The sequence below is a fragment of the Trichosurus vulpecula genome, chromosome 1 (assembly GCF_011100635.1).
Source record: "Trichosurus vulpecula isolate mTriVul1 chromosome 1, mTriVul1.pri, whole genome shotgun sequence".
Taxonomy (NCBI): Eukaryota; Metazoa; Chordata; class Mammalia; order Diprotodontia; family Phalangeridae; genus Trichosurus; species Trichosurus vulpecula.
This window is the reverse complement of record NC_050573.1, coordinates 72,478,330-72,501,150: the sequence shown is the minus strand read 5'-3', so window position 1 is coordinate 72,501,150 and position 22,821 is coordinate 72,478,330. Positions and strand designations below refer to the sequence as shown.

General features: G+C 38.5%; 1 protein-coding gene across 14 annotated transcripts in view; it reads left to right on the top strand.

Moving 5' to 3' along the window:
* The window catches only part of RANBP3 (RAN binding protein 3), a 95,829-nt gene that overhangs the window by 61,848 nt on the left and 11,160 nt on the right, over window positions 1-22,821 (top strand). For 8 of the 14 annotated variants that reach the window (XM_036754711.1, XM_036754631.1, XM_036754682.1 and 5 more), the window contains 6 exons: window positions 4,661-4,780; window positions 6,319-6,422; window positions 18,240-18,318; window positions 21,023-21,125; window positions 22,103-22,227; window positions 22,607-22,727. In XM_036754711.1, the coding sequence (XP_036610606.1) occupies window positions 4,661-4,780; window positions 6,319-6,422; window positions 18,240-18,318; window positions 21,023-21,125; window positions 22,103-22,227; window positions 22,607-22,727 (652 nt within the window). The remainder of the gene's footprint in view (window positions 1-4,660; window positions 4,781-6,318; window positions 6,423-18,239; window positions 18,319-21,022; window positions 21,126-22,102; window positions 22,228-22,606; window positions 22,728-22,821) is intronic. The other 6 variants (XM_036754720.1, XM_036754622.1, XM_036754702.1 and 3 more) reach the window with 2 other exon arrangements.

Below are 22,821 nucleotides of genomic sequence, written 5' to 3'. Positions count from 1 at the left end.
TTTTGTTTTTTATTTCTCACCAAAACAAAGATGATTTAAATCAATTCTAAAATAAATTGCCTTTAGTGGGACTTTTAAGCTTGTCAAATATTTGTGTAAGGACCAGTATCACAAGATTACCCATGTACAAAAAGAAAAACTGTTCATTTCCTTCTGTTCCATTTCTGAAACTGTAATGATATCTAAGGCCTGTACCTCATGCCTATTATTAAATAAGTATCACAAATATCACTAACACCTATTTTAAAACTTAAGTTAACTATTTCCTGCCATAAGTCCTGAAAGCCAGTACCTTCAGAACATGCTTGGTTGACTTGCTACAGTCATTCCCACAACTTGTTGCTTCTTAGAAATCTTGACAGTTATATTAAATAATAGTGAATTATCTTAGAATTGGAAGAGTTCTTAAGGGTCATCCATATCTAATCCCTTCTGTAGCCTTTCTCATATGACACAGCCACTTTGTGAATATTGCTGGTGACAGAGAGACCATCTCATCAGTCAGCCTGTTACACTCCTGAATAGCTTGAGTTGTTAGGGAGTTCATTATATTGAGCCAAAATCTGTCTCCTTTCTGCCAATTTATACTTGTTCTTTAACCTTGAGCTACAGAGAAGAAATCTTCCTCGTCTTTGTGACTGCCTTAAAGTATTTGAAGACCAGTTTCTTGTCTGCCTTAGTTTTCTTTTCGTTAAGCTAAATACTCCCAGGTCTTTAATCTTTTTTCATTCGAGATAACATACAAACCCTAACCACCCTAATCTTATTCTTATGGACTTCCTCCCCCACTTCCCTCTCTTTTCTCCATCCCCCAAACTTCCTTTTAGGGTCCCTCTTTCAGTCTCTCCAGGCCCCTACTCCCACCCCAACCTTTACCCCTCTTTTATATCCCCCTCTATAATACTTCCTGTCATGCCTGTCCTACTCCATCCTCCTGCTCCAGTAGTCCCTCATTTAGAACGTAACATTAAGAATTGTGTACAGTCTTACATGTGCTTGATGTGACCAAGGTACCTGGGTTCATGATACCCCATGAGTCCCCCATCTCCTTTGTGTGGAAGCTCTTCAGCCACTCTGATGTGTGCTGATGCCTCATGAACAGCAAGGTGACCATTTCAGCACAGAGGACAGGCCACGAACTTGAAATTGCAGTTCCCAAAGTAGACATTACAGACTAAAATGAAAAAAAAAAGATATTTCTTATGATGAACAGTTTTATCACTAGGTAGAGCTGACATATCAAGTTGAATGTATGGCAGACACCAGATTTAGTTACCAATCACAGTAGCTGATTTCTGTATTCCATGTTGCTATTAATGTGACTCGGTGAACCCAGGCAATTCATTTTTTCACATTATGCTGCCAAGTCTTGGGTCTTTAAAATGGAGATTACAGCACTTTTCATGATTATGTTGATGCAAAGTTGACAGTCCACATACTTTATTTATGTGGATTTCATAGGATTTAGAGCTGGAAGGGACTTCAGTGATCCTCTGGTCTGTCCAGTCTTCTCTAACTTCCTTCTCCCTCCCATTTTACAGAGGAAGGTAGAGTCCCATAGAGAAAGACTTAACTAGTAAGTGAAGAGGGGGCGTACGTCCTGTAGGCCTCTCACTTCCAACCCTGTGTTCTCTCCTCTACCTCTGTACTTGCAGTGTAGCAAAAGGTGGTAGGGAATGTTAAATGGAATAAATCCAACAAAGGCTATTCTTTGCTAGATTTGAAAACTTCCAAGAAGAGAGGGAAAATAAGTGTACAGCATGGGAAAGGCTGGACTTGGCTTTCTAGAGAGTAATCCTGTTTGTGATTTAACATGCCACTCTTACATAAAAATGGAAATATAGAAATAAGCCTGTTTTGTGCAATGAATCTTTTACTAGCTAGTTTTTCTGAGACTTTATTTTGTACCCTGTTTATTAAAATTACATGTAGCAGCTGCCACAAGAAAAGTTGTGTACAGCTAGTTCTTTATTATTAACTGCGTATGGGCCTTTTGCTGTTTCTCATGCCTTCTGATTGTCTGTGCAGCCATTAGAAGGTAGAGAGAAAGGTATGGAAAATAAGCCAGCAGTGTTTCATCTGCAAATTGATTAAAGAAGAGATTGAGACCAAAGGTTAACATAGAGATAAGATGCTATTTTTTTATTTTTATTTTGGTATCCTTCCTCCTACTTTTTCCTACAGTTCTTTAATGTCTGTATGGTATTATCATCCACTGGTCCAGGTTCCAGTTTATCTGCCCTTTCTTATCTTCCATTCTTCTTCATGCCCTCCTGTAAATCTGGAGATCTCTCTCCAAAGTGCTAGAGCCTTTTCTCTGGACTTTTTAATATTCCAGTGCAGTGCACAAAGTGATCATTTGCTATGCTTCCTGTTAGATGACTGAGTCATATTTTTGTGCCACTGCTTGTTCACAGATCACTATTGTCAATAGACTGAAGCCTGTTTACCTTTACCTCTGGTGTCTTTTGAGTCACTTGCAGTTTTGATTTTTCTGAGACCATAATCTATGATTTCTAGCTGTATAACATTACAGGATTAATTTTGATTTTAAGAAGAAGAGTTTTACATCAAGTAGCAGTTCAGAATCATGGAAACAAGGCAATTTCTCAAATGAAATCGAACCTTTTCTTTTCCTCTTTTCTAAACCAGCTCAGCATATGACTGCAGCTTTTGTCCATTATCTGTGTATCTTTGACTGAGGGACTAAAAAGTCTGCCCATTTGGTTGCATGGCTTACTCTTCATCTATTGCTTGGCCAAATGTTTATGTGACTGTGGAGCTCATTGGAAAGTCCCCAATAGTGCTCTAGGGCTTCATGTAATCAGCACATCGTCATTCACAAACAGAAACACCTAGAACAGGGCTGTCCAAAATGCAGGCCCGGGCCCGCAGGGCACGTGCTGCCCAAAGTGCAATTAATGCAGCCTGCCTACAAGCATAGAAATTTACATAAATGCTTTAGTAAAGGAAGCTGAGCTACCAAGCTACTGCAGAGCTCTCACTAAAATGGCAAATCAAAATACTTTGTCTGTTGTTTCAGTAAAAACTTAAGGTTGGACAGCCCTGACCTAGAGACCCTCACCATTTGCAATTAATTCCTCATAACTGGTTGCTGCCTGTATTTAGGGTAACAAAAGCCAATAGGTGGCAATGTACTAATGCAATAAATATAATGCAATAAATATTTAAATCTTAGTACCTGGGTGAAATCTGTTTTCCTTTTTCTGTACTTAGGTTAGGGACTATGTACATAATTTTTCTTCCATCAGCAGTGCTTTTCATTAAATTCTAAAAAGTAACCAGAAAGTATAATTTATTACCTACATAGGTGATACAATGCTAAGACTTTGGACCCAAATACTTTTGTTTTTACTACTGACTTGAGCAGCAGTGTGGTGTTTGGCAGGCAGCGCTTCTCTTTTCCGCTGTATTTTGCTGCCTCTGCATTGTTGCCACTGATGTGTGTTTGTATACACACATGCACACATAGAGATACACGCATGCATGCACATAATATGTTCCTAGGCTGGGGCTCTGCAGAACATAGTAGATAACCACTAAGGCCAAGAATGAGAAAGGTAGAATATTGTTGGTGTATAGAGATCACAGTGTAACAGGCAGCCTGACATCTAGCATTTCAGGTCCATAGCCACTTGTTCATGTTAAGATGGGAATTTCATAGTTGCAGCCTGGCATCTCCTTCTTAAATTTACAACTTCTGAGTCAGCCATTTCCATAATTTAAATCCAAAATATCTAAGTCTGCTTACAAGCTTGCATCTTATTTCAAGTAAGTATTTCTTGTTTGTCATAAGTACCTTAGCAGTAGGATCAGACTACAGCAGAGTCTCTTTCCTGCTATTCCAGTTAATGAAGCAACTGAGATAGAAATTCAGAGGTTCCAGGGATCTCATGGAGACCATTTGGTTCAACTCCCATACCTGAACAGGAATCTCCCCCCCACCTCCCAGGTATCATCCAGCCTGTACGTGCACCCTCCAGTGAGGGGGACTCATTGCCTACCAAAATCTGTTCCACTCTGGGGGAGTTCTGATTATTAAGAGTTTTTCCTTATATTGAACCTAAGTCGACTTCTCTGCAACTTCCACCCAACATTCTTAGTTCTGTCCTTTGATGCCAAGCAAAACAATACTAAACCTTCTTCAGCATTACAGTGTTTCAGAATACGTAGGGAGCTATTATTGCCCCTCATATCTTTTCTCCAGGTTAAACCGTCTCAGTTCATTAAGCCCTTCCTTATTTGTGATGAATTCCCATCTCCTGTTGGATCCCCTTCCTCTGGAAGTGCTCCAGTTTGTCCAAATCCTTCCTAAAATGTGGTACCTGTAATTAAACACTCCAGAGGTGTTCTGGCCAGGGCAGACAAGTACAGCGGGAGTAGATTCTTCCTTGCTCTGGACACTGTGGCTCTTGGTGATTTAAAATCCTGTTAACTTTCTTTGGGTCCTATGGCATTTGAGGGACTCACTGAACTCCTCCTCCCCTCCATTGGGATGCTGCTTCAGGGACCTTTGGAGATGGGCTGTGACCACAGCTGCCCCATATGCCCGCATGATCAGAAAAAGTGCAGCTTGAATGAGATGGTGTTAAGTTGCTGATCTCGTTTGTCTCTGCTAAATGTCACTTCCTTTTTTTAGGAGAAAGACCCCCAGAAAAATGAGTCTAGCAATACTTCCGAGGATGAGACCTGTGAGAGAAAAAAGCAAATTGCACAGCAAGCATTTGTATTTGGGCAAAACTTGAGGGACAGAGTTAAGGTATCTAATCAGAACAATGGCACTTGCATGATATGCTGAACTAATGAAATTATTCCTCTACTCAGAATTCAACAACAGGGGAGATAGTTGTTAATAAATAAATTAATTTTAAGCCCCATCTTTTCATTCAGGTGGTCATGGGAATTATATTATTCATAGTCCATTCCTTTGCTTACATTTTCCTGTTTGGGTGCTAAGATCTGAGCTCTGGGAATAGACTTTGTTATGCAAGTTGGGTCTCTATTCTTTCCACAATGTATTTTGTTAAGCCTGAGGTGCACTAACCCTTTACTTTTATCCCCTTTGAGTCCATCTGACTCAGTGTCCTCTGGTAGACTGAGGCCAAAGTGAGAATAGTGATTTTGGAATATTTTGATCTAATAAGCCTGGCACAGACTTTATTTCTATTATCATGGCCACCTTTTCTGTAAAATGGGGTAGGTGGGGGTAGGAGTTGGAAAGGTGAGTCTTGGTGTCCAGGTAGGCTTTGAGAGAAGGAAGGAGAAATGCTAACATTGCTTCCTTCTTACTAAGACAGGCAAAGGAATTCCCTTCCTAAGGTTTTGTTTACTGTAGTTGAAAGTCTAGCTGTAAGGGAGATTGAGAGGTAACAAAGTACATTGTAGGCCATATCAGAACATTGTACTCCTTCTCCATTAGTGGAAAAATGGATTCTGTGGATTTGCTGACAATTTGTGGGCCAAACAAGCATTTTTTTCAAGTGTTTTTCTCAAAAGGAGGCAAAACAACAGTGGTGGCAGGTTAAATGTATGAAGAATGGCACCATTTGTTATCACCTTCATCCTATTCCATCTGTGACTTTGAAAGTACATGTATTTGTTGCCATGGCTTCAAGCCAAGATAATTGATTCCTCTTGGGCTTTTCTTGGCACAGAGACAGATGACCTTGGGGGCAGGGTGTTAGTACACCCTGCTTGTGGTAATGGTACAAGTATTGTCTTGGCTAATGGATAGATTTCTGAATTGAAAATGGGAAGAAAGGCTTGAACCTGCCTTTTCCACTGTCACCTGAACATTTGAGGGGGAGCCCTAGTTTCACCATCAATTCAGGAAGGTTGTACGGTTGCATCAGGATTAAAAAAGAAATCAAAAAACTAAACATGGCTGATATAATTTTAGCTCCCTGAAGATAAGTATTGTCAATAAAGGACACTGCTGTCATCCCATTTTTATTAATGTGAAATCTGGAAATGAAAATCTAGATCCTAGTTTAATTGTAACTTTTTTATAAGCTCAGATCTTTTGAGGTTTTATACCTCCTGTACTTTTTCCACATCTTTTTATTCAAGGGGGAAAGATATATGGAATAGAAATGGTAAAGTCTACCTTTCCCTACTCCTCACCCCCATGACTTAAGAGATTCACTTCCCAGGGTTTATATAGTACAATGGTAATTGTGGGCCTTTTTTCCCTGGGTTTTGTGTGTTTGTTTTTTGAGAGATAAAGGAGGTGAACTCTGGTATTTTGGGGGCTACATGATTCACTCAGCCTTAAACGTGTACTTTTTTGTTTCTCAGCTAGGACATGAAAATGCCGAAACAACTGACCTACAGAATGCAGGGCATCCAAGCTCTGAAACGCCATCTGCAACAAACTATTTTCTACAGTACATCAGCTCCAGGTGAGCAACTGATGTGTCTGCTGATGCTCTTATACCTGAAGATAAGCTGTGTTTTATTAACAATGATTAGCAAAATTTTGGAAGTGGGGGAATAATGTTAACCAACAGAGATACCTCCCTACAGCATGGTGTAGTACACTGAACTCAAGTTAGGAGACTCTGCAACCAGCTCTTGCCCCAGAGCAAGGCTGTCTCATCTGTGACATGAGGTTGTAACCAACACTTGGCTAGGAAGGCAGAACAGGACTGCTGTTTTTTAACTTGGATACTGTTGTGATCAAGGTGACCACTATAATTCAGTTCATTCAACAAAGATTTGTTAAATACCTGCTGGGTATTTACACTACCTACACTAGCCAAAGGGATACAAAGACAAAATTGGAAAAACAGTCCCTTTCATTAAGGAATTTATTTTCTCCTAGGGGATACAACATGTAAATAAATAAGTAAATAGTAGAGAGTAATAATATTGAGGCTGGGGTACAGTAAAGAAAGGCGGTGATATAACCTCGGCAAGTCATTTAACTGCTCTTGGCCTCAGTCGTCTTCATGTATAAAATGAGATGTTATCTAAGGTCTTTTCTAGCTCTGAATCAATAATCCTATGATCACTGTGGAGCTTCCTTCTCCTTCAAGTGTTCCACACAGGGAATGTCCAATACAGATAGAAACTGGGGCCATCAAACCATTCATAGAATTAGAAAACCACAACTTAACATTATCTATGTTTTATTTGTTAGTTTCTCAGCTTGGAAACCATCACTCCCTCCTGAATTCTCATAGTATTTCATCTTATGTACTGGCACACTTGGGGGTACATGTCTTTATTTCCCCTCATAGACTGTGATCTTCTGGAGCAATTTGATAGGTATAGGTATGATGCCTATTCATTTTACATTGGCCAATTTAGGGATCACAAAAAACTGTAAAATTACCTTGTTTTTTCCTAGATTAATTCTGAATACAAAGAATCACAGAACCTTAGAACTTTTCGGGCCCTTAGAAATCATCTAGTCCAGGCCTTAAACTTTTTCCACTCTCGACCCCTTTGGTACTTCTTAAACTGTGGTTTGGAGCAGTTTAGAAAGCATGGATAGTCCAGTTCCTCATTTTACAGAGATAAATAAGGAGATAGGTGAAGGGATTGTTCAAGGACAACATAGATAGTAGTGGAACCAGGACTAGTCCTAAGTCATTCTTTGTTTTCCAAACACCTGGAGTGGGATCTTGTACAGAGTAGTAGGTACTTATTAAGTGAAGTATTAATACTTCACTTAATAAATGTATTTTGAATATATAATGTATAGTTCTTTGCAGAGGCCTTTGAGCAAAAGCAACCTAAAATTTGGGAAACCAAATAATTTTATGTACCTTTCTGAAGGAAATCTCTTGAAAACATTGAGGCAAAGGTCATGGTCTCTCCAATTATTATAAATGGGGGACCTAATTAGAAATCTTCTCTCCAATATTGCTTCATATCTTCTGACTCATCCTCACTTCGATAAGTTTTCATCTCTCCTTCACCACTCATTTCTTTCTGCTTGCCTATAAGCATCATTGGATTATGCTACCCTTTTTTTTTAATCTGACCTTTGAGTCTCCTGCCTCAACTCTTTTCTCTCACTGCTAAATTTGTTGAAAAAGTCGTCTGTCTTTGTGCCTATACTTCACCACCTAGTCTTTCCTCAACCCGTTGGAATATGGCCGGTGCCAACGCTGCTCTGCTGAGACTGCTTTTGATAAAATTGTAGATGATCGAGTTGCCAAATCTAGTGACCTTTTTTCAGTCTTTTTTTTTTTAATTCCAGCAAGTTGTGATACCCATTTTTCCTGGATACTCTTATCTTCCTTCTGCTTCAGGGATACCACACTCTTGGTTTTTCTGTACCTCGAATCATTCCCATTCCCGTTGCTGCCTTGCTATCCTTTTTTCTACCTCTTGATAAAGGTGTCTTCAGCCTTCCCCTTTTATCTTTATACTTTTTCTCTCTTCATGTACTCTGCTCTATCCAAAGTGACTGACTGTTGCTCACATGTGATAGTTCTTATCTGATGTCTCTGTCTCCTGTACATACAATACTCTCCTTCCTTACTTCTGCATCTTAAAATTCCTATTTTCAGGCCTGTGTCATTCTCATTCACTCCCACACCTTCAAGTACCACCTTATATAAACTATGAAATTCTGTGTCTCTAGTGCCAATCTCACTTTGGAAGTTCCAACCTCAAACCTCCAACTTCCTATAGGATACTCTACCCACCTTCAACTAAATATGTCTAAAATCAAACTCATTATCTTTCTCCCTAGGCCTCCCCTGCTTCCTCCCCTTCCCAGCCCCTCAAGTCCCATTCCATTTTCACTGCTAGAATGGTCTGTTCTGGGCATCGATTTGAACTTGTTACTCCTTGTTCAAAACTAGATGGAACTTTAGAGATTACCTAGTCTGGTGGTGTCAAACTCAAATAGAAATGGACTTAGAAAACCGCATATTAACAATATCTCTGTTATTTTTGAATTTTTTTTTTATTTCATTGAACATTTCCCAGTTACATTTTGATCTGATTCTGTGCTCTGGAGTTTCATAGCTTCAAGGCCACAAATTTGACATCTTTCATCCCGTCCTACTCCTTTATTGCTTGGAAAGTGAGTCCTAGAGAAATGAAGTCATTTACCCAAAGTACCCAGGTATTAAGTGGCAGATCCGAGATTTGAACCCAGGTCTTCTGATTTAAGATGAAAAGTCCTCTATAGCTTCACTACCACTTGTTCCATCTATGAGGGGAGTAGAGGATGCGGTGTCTTAGAGTGGAGTGAGTACTGGAGCTGAAGTCAGAGGACCTGGTCCAAATGAGTTTACCTCTCTGGGTCTCAAGTTTCTTTATTTTTCAAATGAGGAGTTTGGACTAAGGTACCTTCTATAGTTCCTTTCACCTCCAAATCTATGTTCGGTGACACATATATGAAATAATACTTGCCAGTTGGATCAGAGAGATACAAAATAAACTGCTATGTGAACCCTTTTTTATTTTTTATTTTTCAATCCTTGCTTTTTTAAAAATTTTATCATTTTTATTTAATATTTTAGTTTTCAACATTGATTTCCACAAGATTTTAAGTTACAAATTTTCTCCCCATTTCTACCCTCCCCCCCATTCTACAATGGCATATATTCTGATTGCCTCGTTCCCCAGTCAGCCGTCCCTTCTTTCACCCCACTACCCCCCATCGCCTTTCCCCTTACTTTCTTGTAGGACAGGATAGATTTCTATGCCCCATTCCCTATCTATCTTGTTTCCCAGCTGTATGCAAAAAACAACTATTTTTTTAAGCATCTGCTTTTAAAACTTTGAGTTCCAAATTCTCTCTCCTCTTCCCTTCCCACCCACCCTCCCTAGGAAGGCAATCAATTCAACATAGATCACACATGTATCATTATGTAAAACACTTCCACCATGCTCATATTGTAAAAGGCTAACTATATTTCCTTCCATCCTATTCTGTCCCCCTTTATTCAGTTTTCTCCCTTGACCCTGTCCCTTTTCAAAAGTGTTTGCTTTTGATTACGTCCTCCCACTTGCTATGTGAACTCTTAAGAGGAGAAAAAAATCTTTTTGCCAGTTCAGTGAGGGGTCTGACTTGTACTTTCACACATCTAAAGCTTTGCTATAGCACTTCAGTATGGGTTGGAGATGAACATAGACTCTTGAAGAAGGGGTATGCCATTAAAACATAAGCTTTGATAGGTCACACCAGATAGAAATGAAATCAAGAAAGAGCCAAGGACAACTGGTACAGAACTAGGTACAGGGAGATGTTAATCGCTGATATGATGACAACTCATGAAGACTGGCTACTATGTTCTGAAGGGGTTTTGAGCTATGTTAGTAAAGACAGTACCTATACCAAGTGATATTCGTAATTCACAACTCTAACCAGGTTAAAGTCCTTTACAAGCTTGCCATCTTTATTATACGTTATTCCCTTCATGTACTCTACTCTGTCCAAAGTGATTTTCTTGTTTGTTGCTCATGTGGATAGACCATTTGTGGTCTTTTCTCCTTTATGTTGGCTGTCTGTGCCCTGGACATAGAATTTATTTCTTCCTCACTTCTGCATTTTAAGATCCCAGTTTTCAAGACCCGGGAGAAGTGTTTGGACAGAGACTGGCCACTCCATACTTTTTGCTCTGCTAAGAGAGAAACCTCAGATATTTAGTTATCATCTTTATGCATGACTTTAAAATCTGCATGTCCATACATCATCTCTGTTTTGAACTCCAGACCCCACATCATTTTCTTGCTGGACATCTCCACCTGTCTTTCTTATAAGCATCTCACATTCAGTGTGCCAAAAGTAGAGCTTGTTATCCATGCCACAAAATCCTAAGTTTTACATATTTCTTTTGAGGACAGCACCATCCTTTAAGTCACTCAAGTTCACCTAGGCTGAGTTATCCTGCATTTTTCTTTTTACTCTTAATTTTCAAATCCATTGAGTTGCCAAGTTTTATTAATTCTATCTCCATAACATCTCTCACATCTATTCCTTCTTCACTCACATAGCAACTATCCTAGTTAAAAACCATCATCCTCTGCCTCCTGATCATTCTCCATGCTACTACTCTCTGCCCTCTCTAATTCATCCCTTACAGCCCCCAAATTGATATTCTTAAAGGACAGCTCTGACCATGACACTTTGCTGCTTAAGAAGATTTTATGGGTCCTTGTTGCCTTTGGGATAAAAATGAAACTCTTTTAAGTCTGGCATTTAAAGCCCTACACATTTCTTCCAGACTTATTTCATATTTTTCCTGCTTATGTACTCTTATTCTGAAACAAATTCCTTTCTAGTCCCTATCCATAGCATCCTGTCTTCCACCTCTACATATACTGTGGCTGGAATGTTGTTCCTCCTTACCTCCACTTGTTGGGGCTCCCTAGTTCCTTTTCAGCCTCCAGAGCCATCTCTAACAGGCCTTTCATTGCCCAGATGGCAGAGTGAGGAAGGAACCCTCTGAAGCCCTCCAAACAACTAGAAAACTGCCTCAAAATTGATCTAGGATCAGGGAAGCAGCTTACCAGTCTGGCAAAAAAAAGATCTGTTTCACTGGGGTGGGAAGGGGTTGAAGTCCAAGAGCAGCAGCTAGCAGGCAGCCTCATAGCAGGGGTCCTGAAGCAAGGCTTCAGCCCGTTAGGCAGGTGAGCAGTCTGTGAAGCATAGTGAGGCCCCACGTGAGTCACCCCACATCCCAGCACAAGCCACCAGAGGCCTTGACCCCATTGCCAACCAGTAGCGAAGCCCCTCCCTAGGGCTGGCCAGCAGCAAGACCCCACCCCTGGAGCCTCCCAGCAGAAAGACCCTTTCCATAGCAACCCAGCAGCAGGGCCCTACCTGTGGAGCAAACTTCCTCTAGCTCCAGTCTCCAGAAAGACTGTTACAATGGCAACCCAGCAGAAAGGCCCTACCCCTGGCCAGCAGTTAAACCCCACACTCAGAGGAAACCAACAGGGAGGCTTCACACCCCTAGTAAGAGACAGAATGAGTAACCTACTCTCCAGTGAAAGCCAACAGTAAGACCCAGAGCCCCAGCACAAAAAGCTTGGGACAGTGAGGGACCAGAAACCAATTCACTTAAAAACACCAAGACACCCCTGCAAAAAAACACAAAACAAACCCCCCAGAAAAACAACCAAAAAAACCCTTAGACTATAGAAAGTTAATATGGTGACAGGGAGATGAGGATCAAGGCATAAACTTAGAAGAGGACAATAGTGTTGAAATGGCTACATCTGAAGCCTCAAAGAAAAATGTAATTTTGCCTCAGGCCCAAAAAGAATTACTGAAAGACCTTAAAAAAGATTTTAAAAAGCGAATTAGAGAAGTAGAAATAAAAATGGGAAAAGAAATTAGAGTAATGCAAGAGAATCTTGAAAAAAAAGAGTCTACAGTATGGGGAAAGATAAACAAAAATTGATTTTAAAAAGCGAATTAGAGAAGTAGAAATAAAAATGGGAAAAGAAATTAGAGTAATGCAAGAGAATCTTGAAAAAAAAGAGTCTACAGTATGGGGAAAGATAAACAAAAATTTACCAAGGGAAAAAACTCCCTAAAAAATGGAATTGGCCAAATGGAAAAGGAAGTAAAAAAGCTCACTGAAGAAAATGATTCCTTAAAAATTAGAATTGAGCAAGTGGAAGCCAATGACTATGAGACATCAAGATACAATAAAACAAAATCAAAAAGAAAATGTGAAATTTCTTATTTGACAGTAACTGACCTAGAAAATAGATCCAGGAGAGATAATTTGAAAATTATTGGACTACCTGAAAGCCATAATTTAAAAAAAAAAAAAAAGCCTGGACAACATCTTATAAGAAATTGTTTTAAAAAAAAAATTGCACTGATATTTTAGAACCAGAAGGCAAAACAGAAATTGAAAGAATCCACTGGTCAACTCCTGAAAGATTCCAGAATGAAAACTCCCAAGAATATCATAACTAAATAGCTTGATCTGTGAAGATCAAGGAGAAAGTACTGCAAGCAGTCATAAAGAAGCAATTCAAATATTGTGGAGCTATAGTCAGGATTACATGAGATTTGGCTTGCTTCCACATTAAAGAACTGGAGAGCTTGGAATATGATATACTGGAAGGCACAGAAGTTAAGATTACAAGCAAGAATCAACCACCCAGCAAAACTGATTATGATCTTTCAAGGAGGGAAAGGTATATTTAATGAAATAGAGGACTTTCAAGCATTCCTAATTAAAAGAACAGAGCTGGATAAAAAATTTAACTTCCAAATACAAGACTCAAGGGAAACATAAAAAGGTAAAACTGAAAGAGAAAATATAAGAAATTCAATAAGGTTAAACTGTTTATATTTCTATATGACAAGATAATATTTATAACTATTAAGAACTTTATTGCTGTAAAAGCAATTAGAAGGAATATTTATAGGCAGAGGTTTTAGATATAAGGTGACTTTGATGGGATGATACCCCAAAAAGCAAAATCAAAGGGTGAGAAAGAAAATTGCACTAGAAGAAGGAGGGGGGAGATTGAATGGGGTAAATTATCTCACATAAAAGAGGCATGAAAGATATAATGGAAAGGAAGATGAGGGGGTGATGGGCAAAGGTCAGACTTATTAAAATTGGCTCAAAGAGGGAATAACACATACACTTAGTTGGATACAGAAATCTATGTTACCTTTTAAAGAAGTAAGAAGGGATGGGGATGATAGAAGGGAGAGGGAGAACTGGTAAAAGGGAGGGTAGATTGGGGAAGGCAATGATCAGAAATAAAACACTTATTTTTTGGGAGGAAAAAGGTGGGGAGTAAGAGAGAAAGAGGCATAAACAAGGGAAAAATAACATAGAGGAAAGTACACAGTTATCATAACTACAAATGTGAATGGGATGAACTCATCCATAAAACGGAATCAGCGGAATGGATTAAAAACCAGAATGCTACAATGTGTGGTTTACGAGAAACACATTTGAAGAAGAGAGATACAGGGTAAAGGTAAGGAGCTGAAGCAGAATTGATTATGCTTCGGCTGAAGCAAAGAAGGCAGAGGTAGCAATCATGATCTCAAACAAAACAAAAGCAAAAATAGATCTTATTAAAAGAGATAGGGCAACTATATCTTGCTGAAAGATACCATGGATAATGAAGTCATATCAATACTAAACATATGCACCAAATGTAGTGTCTAAATTTTTGAAGAGGAAGTTGAATGAATTATACAGTAAAATTATACTAGTGGGGCACCTCAACTTTCCCCTCTTACAACTAGATAAATCTAACCAAAAAATAAGAGTTTAAGGAGGCAAATAAAGCTCTGAAAAAGTTAGATATGATAGATCTCTGGAGAAAACTGAATGAGAATAGAAAGGAATATACCTTTTTCTCAGCAGTACATGGCACCTACACAAAAAATTGACCATGTGTTAGGACATAAAAACCTCGCAACCAAATGTAGAAATAGCCACTTGCATCTTTAATTCAGATCATAATGCAATAAAAATTACATTCAATAATGCATAATGGAAAGAGAGATTTTGATTTAATTAGAAATTGAATAATCCTAAAAAATAAGTGGATCAAAGAACAAATCATAGCAACAACCGATAATTTTATTAAGGCAAAGGACAACAATGAAACAACATACCAAAATTTATGGGATGCTGCCAAAGCAGTACTTAGGGGATAATGTGTATCTCTAATTGCTTACATCAGTAAAACAGAGAAAAAGCAGATCAATGAATTGGGCATGCAACTAAAAAAAAGACTAGAAAAAGAACAAGTCAAAAATCCCCAGTTAAACACCAGATTGGAAATCCTGAAAATCAAAGGAAAGATTTAATAAAGTATTGAAAGTAAGAAAACCATTGAACTAATAAAACTAGAAATTGGTTTTGTCAGGGGGGAAAAGCATCAATAAAAAAGATAAACCATTGGTTAATTTGATTTTTAAAAAGAAGGAAGAAAACCAAATTACTAGTATCAAAAATGTAAGGGGTGACCTCACCACCAATGAAGAGGAAATTAAGACAATTGTTAGGAGCTGTTTTGCCCAATTAAATGCCAATAAATATGACAATCTAAATAAAATGGATGAATATCTACAAAAATATAAATTGCCCAAATTAACAGAAGAAATAAAATATTTAACCCAATCTTAGAAAAAGCCATCAGTGAACTTCCTAAGAAAAAAATCCCCAGGACCAAATGGATTCACAAGTGAATTCTACCAAATATTCAAAGAACAGTAAATCCCAATACTATATAAACTATTTGGAAAAAGTAAGCAGAGTCTTCCCAAATTCTTTTATAACATATATGTTGCTGATAACCAAAACCAGGGAGAGCCAAAACAGAGAAAGAATATTAGACCAATTTCCCTAATGAATATTGATGCAAAAAATTTAAAATACTAGCCAAGAGATTACAGTAATATATCCATAAGGATCATACACTTTGACAAGGTGGGATTTATACCAGGGATTCAGGGCTGGTTCAGTATTAGGAAGACTATATGCATAGTTGACCACATCAATAACAAAGCCATCAAAAATAATATAATTATTTCAATAAACGCAGAAAAAACCTTTGATAAAATACAGCACCCATTCCTATTAAAAACACTAGACAGCATAGGAATAAATGGAGCTATCCTTAATATAAGTAATATTTATCTAAAGCCATCAGCAAACATCTGTAATGGGGATAAGCTAGTAGCCTTTCCAATACAATAAGGGGTGAAGTAAGGATGCCCATCTTATTTAATATTGTACTAGAAATGTTTGCTATAGCAATGAGAAAAAAACGAGATTAAAGGAATTAGAATAGGTAATGTGGAAACAAAACTATCATTCTTTGCAGATGATATATGTAGAAAATCCTAGAGAATCAACTAAAAAACTACTTGAAATTATAAACAATTTTAGCATAATACAAATAATTTTGCACAATACATAGTCAACCTATATAAATCATCAGCATTCCTGTATGTTACCAACAAAATCTAGCAGCAAAAGATAGAAAGAAAAATTCCATTTAAAACAACTGTAGTTGTTTTAGTTGTAGTATAAAATACCTGGGAGTCTACTTGCCAAGACAAACCCAGGGGCTATATGAACACAACTATAAAATACTTTTCACACAAAGTCAGATCTAAACCACTGGAGAAATATTAAATGCTTATGGGTAGGCTGAACCAATATAATAAAAATGACAATTCTACCCAAATTATTTATTCAGTGCCATGCCAGTCAAACTATCAATTTATTTTACAGGGTTAAAAAAATATCATTCATCTGGAAGAACAAAAGCTCAGGGATATCAAGGGAATCAGTGGGGGGAAAATGTGCAAGAAGGTAGTCTAGCCATACCAGATCTCAAACTGTATTATAAAGTGGTAATTATCAGAAAGCAATCTGGTACTGGCTGAAAAATAGAATGGTAGATCAGTGGAATAGATCAGGTACAAATTATAGTAAGTGGCTGTAGTAGTCTAAATGATAAACCCAAAGATCCAAGCTTTTGAAACAGAAACTCATTGGACAGAAACTTCTGGGGAAACTGGAAAACAGTATGGCAGAAACTAGACATAGAGCAACAAACATGCATAGACCATATACCAAGATAAGTTAAAATATATCATTTTGATTATATAAAAAAGTTTTTGCACAAATAAAACCAATGCAACCAAAATTATAAGGAAAGCAGAAAACGGGGGAGGTGTGTGGAATTTGCAACAAGTATCTGATAAATGCCTCATTTCTCAAATATATAGAGGACTGAGTCACATTTACAAAAATACTAGTCAATCCCTTATTTACGAGTGGTCAAAGGATATGAACAGGTAGTTTTCAGACAAATCAAAACTATCTATAGTTATGAAAAAATGCTCTAAATCACTATTGATCAGAGAAATGCAAATTAAAACAACTCTAAGGTAACAACTGTCAGATTAGCTAATATGACAAAAAAGGAAGATGCTGAATGTTGGAAGGGATATGGGAAAACTGGATCACTAATGCACTGTTGGTGGGATTGTGAACTGATCCAACCATTCTGGAGAGCAATTTAAAACTATACCCAAAAGGCTATAAAACTGTGCATACCCTTTGATCCAGCAGTACTACTACTAGGTCTATATCCCAAAGATATCCAAAAAAAGAGAAAAGGACCTATTTGTGCAAAAATGTTTGTAGCCGCTCTTTTGTGCTGGGTAAGACTTGGAAATCAAAGGGATGGATGCCCATCAATTGGGGAATGGCTAAACAAGCTGTTGCATATGATTGTAATGGAATATTATGTGCTGTAAGAAATTACAAACAGGATGGTTTCAGAAAAACCTAGAAAGACTTACATGAACTGATGCATAATGAACTGAACAAAACCAGGAGAACATTGTCCACTGTAACAATGATACTGTTTGATAAAGAACTGTGAATGACAGCTATTCTCAGCACTACATTGATCTAAGACAATCTCAAAGGATTGATGATGAAGCATACTATCCGCCTTCAGAGAAAGAATTGATATTGTTTGAATACACTGAGTCATGCTATTTTTCACTTTCATTTTTTTCTTTTATTCAAGTCTTCTTGTACAAAATTAGTATTATGGAAATATTTGCATATGTATAACCTATATCTGATTGCTTACCATCTCAGAGAGGGGAGAGAGATAGAATTTAGACCTCAAAACTTTGAATACATTTTTTAAAAAAAAGTAAATGAGGGTAATAGTAGCACCTACTTCATAGGGTACTTTAAAGTGTTAAATAAATGTTAGTTATTGTTGCTCTTGTAATCCCCAGTAGAGTGCTTTGTGCAGAGTGCTTTCCCCAGAGTAAGTACACAGTAAATGCTTGCTGGACTGGATAAAGACTAAATGAGAAATAGGACCTTCCTGGATACATGCCAAGAGCCAAGGTAGAAGGTGTTGCCTGTTGTTTATAGGCTCGAAGGCCAGCAAGTGGCATGGGGGTGGGGGGCTGCATTGCATAGGGGAAAGGACACTGAAACTGGGTTTGAATATTACCTCTCACAGTGTCCTACCTTCTCTGAGCCTGTTTTCTCATCTGTAAAATGGGAGTAATAATGCATCTTGTACCCACCTTACAAGGCTGTTGATAAGAACAAATGAGGTATTTTACGTAATGTGCTTTGTAAACCCTAAGCAGGGTATTAATGTCCACTTTCGTGTGTGTCCTCTTGTCTGTTCACATGTTCTTTGAGAATGCATCAGATTAATACTGTAGTATTTCATTTAGCCTCATTAATAATAGCCTTTCTCTTCAGTTTAGAGAACTCAACAAATAATGCTGATGCCTCCAGCAACAAGTTTGTGTTTGGACAGAACATGAGTGAAAGGGTGTTGGTGAGTTATTTCTTTCTCCTCTTCCTTGTCGCAGCCTCCCCGCCCCCAATGGGTTTAATTCTCATCTCTAGGCATATGACTCTAAGCCACCATTGAACCTGATCTTGATAAAATTTAGGTAAAGATTTTATGTTTTCCTTACTCATCTGATGCTGTTGCACCACTCATTACTATAAAGTTGGACGTTGTATAGTGGACAGAATTCTAGCCTTGGGAACTTGAATTCAAATCCCATTTCTGACATTTGCTTGAATGTATGACCTTGAGCAAATACCCTCCTCATCTCAGTTTGCCACTTATTACTACTTCACCTTTGTGAAGGTCAGCTTCCTCTCTCCCATCCCCCTGAATATGGAGATAGTAACACTGGCATTCTCCAGAACCTTAAAGAACTGTTATTGTTATAGGTGGCAGGTCTTTTCCTGGAAAGGGCAGGCACAACAAGAGAGGCTTTTATGATATGGAGAAAATTATTCTTTAATAGTTTCCTTCCATTTGTAATCACAGATATATGGTATTAATGGGGCACAGTGGCATGATAGAATGATCATTGTATGAAACATCATGACCACTCTTGTGTCTTTGGGAAAATCTTTTCTTCAACTTAACTCTTGGTTTCTTTCCCTATAAAATTAGCAATTTATACTAGATGACCTGTAAGATCCTTTCTAGCCCTAACATTTCATGGTGCACTGATGCTTTAAGTATCCTATTAGATCAAATAATATGAAGTCTCAAGTTATTAAAAGCAAAATCTTATCTCTCATAGTAAGGCAGGGGAACAGAGAGTAAGGTAAAAAAAATGGCCTCTAACGTTTAAGTGGTTAGAGCTTTGAGACTTCAGAACATGGGAGTTCTCGTTGTCAGGATGTAGACCCTGAGGTACAGGTAAATAACGATCATTTCTTAGCATCCTTCTCAGTAAACTTATCAATCTCTTGTTACTGGGCATTGGGCATTGGTTTGAGAGCTCTTGGTTTCTCTTTGTCATTAAAGAAATCAAGCACCTGGCCTAGATGTGTAGCATTTTTTGAGTATTAAAAGAACTGGTGAATGGAATGGCTGAACCCAGGCAGGAGTAATATCTGGAAAACAGGAGAAGAACCAAAAGATTGGAAAAAGGGGGACCCAGTTGTCAAAGAGAAGGAAAAAGAGTTTGGAAATTTTAGTTTCCCAAGCATGACTTCAGTTCCAGAGCAGTTCACTAAAGGGATAGTTAGCTGATGTCTAGAAAAGGAGGCAGTGATCACAAATAAGACACATGGCTTCACTGAAGAATCAGATCAACCTTATTTCCTTTTCTGTCAGGGATATTAAGCTAGTAGATAAGAGAAATACCATAAGGATGGTTAAAGTATCTCACACCATTCTTATGGAAAAGTTAGCTGTGGGCTAGATTAATGAGTGTAGTATAGGATAGCTAAGAAACTGGAAAATAGAGTCAAGGTCCAAAAAAATCTGGACAGGATAAAATGTTAGATTGAATCAAGTAAGATGAAATTCAATTAGGATAAATATAAAATTAAATTGTCTAAAAAGTATGAAATTGCAGTGGACTGCAAAGTCAGTATGCATCTGCAATGTAATGTTGCTGCCAAAATAGCTATAATGATCTTGGTTTGCTTTAACAGCTTTTAAACATAAAGAGATAATAGTTTTGTCTGTATTCTGCCCCCGTCAGACCCCAAGTGATAGTCTCGTGTTCAGTCCTAGAAGCCACAAATTAAGAAGTAGATTGATAAAGTTGGAGTGCATACAGAAAAAGTCAGAATTCTAAATGGCCTTGAACTCATAGGAGGTATTGGCTAGAGTAGAAAAGATGCAGGGGCGAGGAGTAATCTGCTTTATGCAAATACTGAATGTGTTGTCATCTGGAAAAAAAGATGATATTTGTTCTGTTTGGCCTTGGAGGGCAGAATTAGGGGCAGTGGGTGGAAGTTGCAAAGAGGCAGAGTTAGGTTTAATGTCTGGAAAAACTTTGTAACAGCTACTTTTCCAGCAGTGACATGGGCTGCCTGGAGGTTATAGTTTCCCCTCAGGGGAGGTCTTCAAGCAGAGATTGGACAAACAGTCATTGAATTTGTCATAGGTGTTCTTTCCAGGTATTAGTTGAACTAGATTGCTGTTGAGGTCCCTTCCAACTCTCAGATTCTGTGATTCTGTTAACAAGAGCTTAGATTTGATTCTATATCTTAGATTGTAACTTCATTTCCAAGGAGAGTCTAGCACAGAGATCTGTAACACATTTTAGAATATATTAAAGATAGTAAATAACTTACCTGCATTTCCTTCCACCAAAATCAGTCTCTTAAGAGTCTTAGCACTGCTATCTAATAAGGATATTTGCATTAAACCCAAGGAGTTTAGAAAAAAAGTAAAGGAGAAACCAGAACAGAGACAATGGAATAGTTTCCATTCCCATCCTGCTTAAACCAAAGTGCCTAAAAGGAAATTCCTGTTAAGAAATCTAATGTGCAGCTTCTGGGGTGGGATGTACATGGACAGGTTGAACCCAGAGATGCCAGTCCTTACAGTGTCAGGTTTCCCCAATTTAGTCAGACAGTGGCAGATACTCCAACCCTTTGTGAAAGAAGTAAGAAGCAAGGGGAGATAAGATTTGTAGATCCTAAGTGGCTATCATCCTCACCTTAGAAGCTTTCTTCTTTACAATGATTTCAACTCATGTGTCACTTACCTCCTGCAGAGTCCACCAAAATCTAGCGAATCTAGTACAGATGCCAACAAGGACAGCACTGCTGCTGAATCTGGCTCAGAATCCTCCTCCCTAGAAGCTACCCCTGAGAAAGGTAAACCATGAACATCTTGTGCAGGAGCAGTTAGAGATTGGCTGGTTTTACTGACAGAATTTAAAATTACTGAAGGAATTATAATGATACAGGCAAAACAATAGACCACCTACAGTTTGTTCAGAAGGCCCAGATGTCTGAGCCTTCAAGGGTAGAAGTTGTGAAACTTTGCAAAATATACTTTGTTACCGTATCTGAAAATGACCAGTCTGCTGTCATGACTTATGTTGGATAATAAATACCATATGTACTGCATTCAAAGTGAGTTAGTCGTTTTTGTAACCTTCAGGGCTGGTCCAGGCCCAGCCACATAGCCAATACCTAGTGAAAATTGGCAATAACCTGGTGTTCCATCTCTTCTTTATCTGAAGAATTATTTTTCACCTTGCACCGCAATTAAAGAAGTTCTGTGCATTTCAGGGGCCTCTTTATTGAGGTCTCTTCTACTACTGCTTGTTAGCTCTCTGACCTTAGATCATTTCATGATCTCTGGACCTCAGTTTCTTTCTCTGTAAAATTGGAACATTTAACTAAATAATCTATACAGTCTCTTTCAGTTTTTTAACCAAATATTTCTTATCTCCCACTTAACAAGAAGAGAAGCTCCTGTTACCAAACACAGTGGCCATTATTGATGCACCCCATCAGAAGTAGTGGATATATCCTACTTATTAACTTGACAGTCAATAAAACTTTTCAGGGATGCACAGTTGTAGAGGTGTATGTTTAGGGGTTTCTTAGGAGGGATCTGTTATGTCAAAAATATGTCAGTTGTTTTGTAAAAGAAAGAAGTGTTTCTCATAGCACCCTAATTTCATACCTCTTTCACGAGGCCTAGGTCACTCTTCTTCTGACTGTCCACTACTTTGCCACACTTTAAAAGTGGGCCCAGATGATCAAGCTGATTCTCTTTTGTGTGTGTTTTTGTGATGGATAAATGGTCCCCTTTCCAAACAAACATGGAAAATGTTGTTTAGCTAATAATGTTTCAGAATCACTGGCAGAGTCAGCAGCCGCCTACACCAAGGCCACAGCCAGGAAGTGTTTACTAGAAAAGGTGGAAGTGATCACCGGGGAAGAGGCAGAGAGCAATGTGTTACAGGTAAGGTGGGGACTGGGCCAGAAGCAGCTTTGACCAGTCAGGATGTCCCATCTTAAGGTGGGGTTGGCAACGGGAGCAGCTGCCCAAAGTGTCCTGATTGAGCTTTTTTTATGAAAAGTGGCAGTCTTATGACTTCAGGAGCTAGTTTGGCCATGTGGCATGCTTTATGTCATTTGGCTACATGCCTGGGGGGAAATATCTTCCAGGCCCTAGCCCAGGAGTCCTCAGGTTCTCTCAGGTGTTAAAGGAGAAGCCTGACCTGGCCCCTCTGAGATCCTATGACTAAACATTGGTCAGGAAACCCCAAGGAATCTCTAGCATGCTTTAGAAAATTGTCTCTGCCACCTTAAGTGAACAAGAGTGTTTCTCTGTGTTACAGATCCAGTGCAAGTTGTTTGTGTTTGACAAAACATCACAGTCTTGGGTGGAAAGAGGCAGAGGACTACTCAGACTTAATGACATGGCATCAACAGATGATGGGACGTTACAGTCCCGACTAGGTAAGCAATGCTCAGAGGCAAGCCCTGAGCACCTCCTCGATATCCTGAGTATCATGCCTGCTCCTTAGCCCCCACCTCATCCGGGAGAAAGAAT